This window comes from Musca domestica, unplaced genomic scaffold (genome assembly GCF_030504385.1).
Source record: "Musca domestica strain aabys unplaced genomic scaffold, Musca_domestica.polishedcontigs.V.1.1 5, whole genome shotgun sequence".
NCBI lineage: Eukaryota > Metazoa > Arthropoda > Insecta > Diptera > Muscidae > Musca > Musca domestica.
The window spans coordinates 12238006-12240839 of record NW_026712346.1 but is presented as its reverse complement, the minus strand read 5'-3'; the positions used below and the strand labels follow the sequence as shown (position 1 = coordinate 12240839).

The 2834-nt window shown below is 38.8% G+C and overlaps 1 protein-coding gene across 1 annotated transcript; it reads right to left on the bottom strand.

Moving 5' to 3' along the window:
- Window positions 1-1510: 1510 nt before the first annotated feature.
- Window positions 1511-2265, bottom strand: LOC131804934 (cuticle protein 7-like). Its single transcript, XM_059128165.1, has 2 exons — window positions 2254-2265; window positions 1511-2183 (listed from the first exon to the last, which is right to left on the bottom strand). Exons 1-2 carry the CDS (start codon window positions 2263-2265, stop codon window positions 1707-1709), a joined length of 489 nt encoding a protein of 162 aa, XP_058984148.1. The 3' UTR covers window positions 1511-1706.
- Between the last annotated feature and the right edge of the window lie 569 nt (window positions 2266-2834).

The following is a 2834-nucleotide window of genomic DNA, read 5'->3' as shown; positions in this document are numbered from 1 at the left end:
TTTTTAATCAAAATTGTATGAATACATGTAAAATTTCTCGATTTTGTTTTTTTTTTTGTCAATAAATATTTTCAATTCAATACAAATTCCTTATCAAAATAGAAAATTTAAGTCTTTTACTTCCGCGATTTTTCTAGAGTTTTTTTTTTTTTTTCAAAATTTTCATTCATGAATTACATTCCACTATAATTACAAATAACCAAAAGAAAATTTGAGTCAATTCGGACAAACAATTCTCAACTGATGTGTTACTATATTTTTGTAACACCTCGAAATACACATTTAAGACACCCAAAGTATATATATTTTTGATCAGCATAAAATTCTATGTCGATTTAGCGATGTCCGTCCGTCTGTCCGTCTATCCGTCTGTGGAAATCACTGTAGCATCTGAACGAAAAGAAGTAGATCGATAAAATTGTACTCAAATGTATATTATGTCTGCAGAAATTTTGGTATTGAAAATGGGCCATGTGGGTCCACGTCTTCGTATAGCATCCATATAACGGCACCTCCCGATATTCGGTGTTTTGATGATTTTAGCGGTATTATTCACCGAAATTGTTCCAAATTTGGTATTTAATGTTCGTAATGGCTGCTACAGCTTGTGACAGAAAATTGTCTGTACAGGTCCATGTCTTCGTATAGCCCCCATATAACGGTACCTCCCGATATTCGGTTTTTTGATGATTTTTGCGACTTTATTTACCGGAATAGTATCAAATTTGGTATTTAAAGTTCGTAATGGATATTACAGCGTAAGATAGAAATTGGGCCATATAGGTCCACGTCTTCCCCATATAACGGTACCTCCCGATATTCGGTATTTTGATGATTTTAGCGACATTATTTACCGGATTTTTTTTTTCAAATTTGGTATTTGAAGTTCATAATGGATACTACAACCTATGTCAGAAAATTGTCTTGCAGGTCCACGTTTTATAACCCCCATGGTACCTCCTTATATTCGGTATTTTGATGATTTTAGCTACATTATAAACATAACTTTTTTTCAAGTTTCGCATTTGAATAATGTAATAGCTTATGACAAAAGTTGGGTATACGGCTACATTCGGTATTATTAAGATTTTAACAAAATTTTTAACGGATTTTATTTCTTTGAAAATTTGCCAAATTCTTTCCAAATGGTGGAGGGTATTCATAGTTCGGCCCGGCCGAACTTACAGCTTTTTTACTTTTTTGTTTTTCATTCACATAGTCTGTTGGAAAACATCCACCGACTGACTAACAATGCAACTCAAATAAAACTCATCGATATTTGCGTTCTTCTATAGAACCATGCTCATACGATGATGCAGTTCCATTGCAACACTTTATTTACAGTTATGTTTTTTTTTGTTGTTTACCTGAATGTCTAAAATAAAATTACAAAATAATCATAAGAAGGTTTTTAAATGCATGACGTTAGATAAGGAAGTAGTCTGTTGACAGGATTCGGATATCAAATATGGAAAGATGAAAGTAGTGGTACCCTTTAGAGTTAACTGTCGTTTGATTTCAGTTTTTTTTTTTAAATCTGTTATTAAATTGTAGGTATGGCTGAATTTGTGTGGATGTGAAAATGATTGGACATGATGCGATGGTATACAGAGTGGTTGGTAATGGTCTGTTTGGAGGGTTAGGCCGGAATTGTGGTTGTCGTCAATTTGCAAATTAGTCACGGAGCATCGTCAGTTGCCATTCTTCTAGTAATTGTATTTGTGATTTGGCCCGGAGAATGACACAAAGTTGCCATGTGATGGAGCATGTCCTTCGACGGGCTTGATCAGGAGTGCCGGCTTGGGGGCGTAATGTACCAAGGGTGCAGGCTTAATGGCAGTGAGATGAATGGGGGTAATGACTTTAGCAGCTGTCAAGATCTTGTGGTGGGGCTCCGGTACGGGTATCTTGATATTAGTCGGCTCGCGGATGACAACAGCTTCGAAGCCACTGTGAGCGTCCGACTTGTAGGTGACCAATCGGCGGTGACCATCTGAATCGATCAGTTCATACGATCCCTCGACTTTGTCATCTTTGCGGCTCTCCTTTTGGCTTTTGATGTCGCCAGTGTGAGGATCGTGCACAGAATAGTGGAACTCATAGGCGACTGGTCCATAGTCGGGTTCAGCTTTCAGTTCAATACCTACTGCCAAATGGGCAATGGCCACTAAGCAAATGACAGACTGGAATATGCAAAAGGCGATGTTAAATGTGAAGTAGAAATAGATTTCCAATGACCATTCCGGGGCTTACCTTTAAGAACATGTTGTTGTTGTTTTGTTTCTTTTTGGAGAATATTCTTCTTAAAATTTTTGATTCGACCTCGGCAAATTTCCCCGCTGTGTAGGTTTATGGGCGTTGTATGTTCACAGAACAAGTGCTGAATGGTTTATAATCCAATAGTCGAAATCCTGCGTATATTTATATTCACCCAAGATTCCGTTAAGCATCGGGTGATGTGTGTGGAGCCTCCCCTATTCGAGCACATGGAAATGAAGAAGGCGTCCGGCGTTGTCACCGTTTATCCGGCGGTGCCACAGCACACAGATTGTCGATGAGGCAACAAGTGTACATGTGCAGGCACAAACACACTCACTCACACCCTAGTGTGCGATATGTTGGTGCTTGCATGTTATGCCAAACAGAATTGTCTAGAGCACGAGCCTAATGGAAGTGTGTGTGTGTGTGTGAGTGCGGTTCTTTTTGCAACTTCTAATGCCGCTATGCAGCAGTATCTTGACTGCTGTTTACCTCGTCGTCTGATTAACCACTACAGGTTACCATCAGCAATAGCACTGTGTGGCGCGGCAAAGGATGCAGCCACTCAACACTTG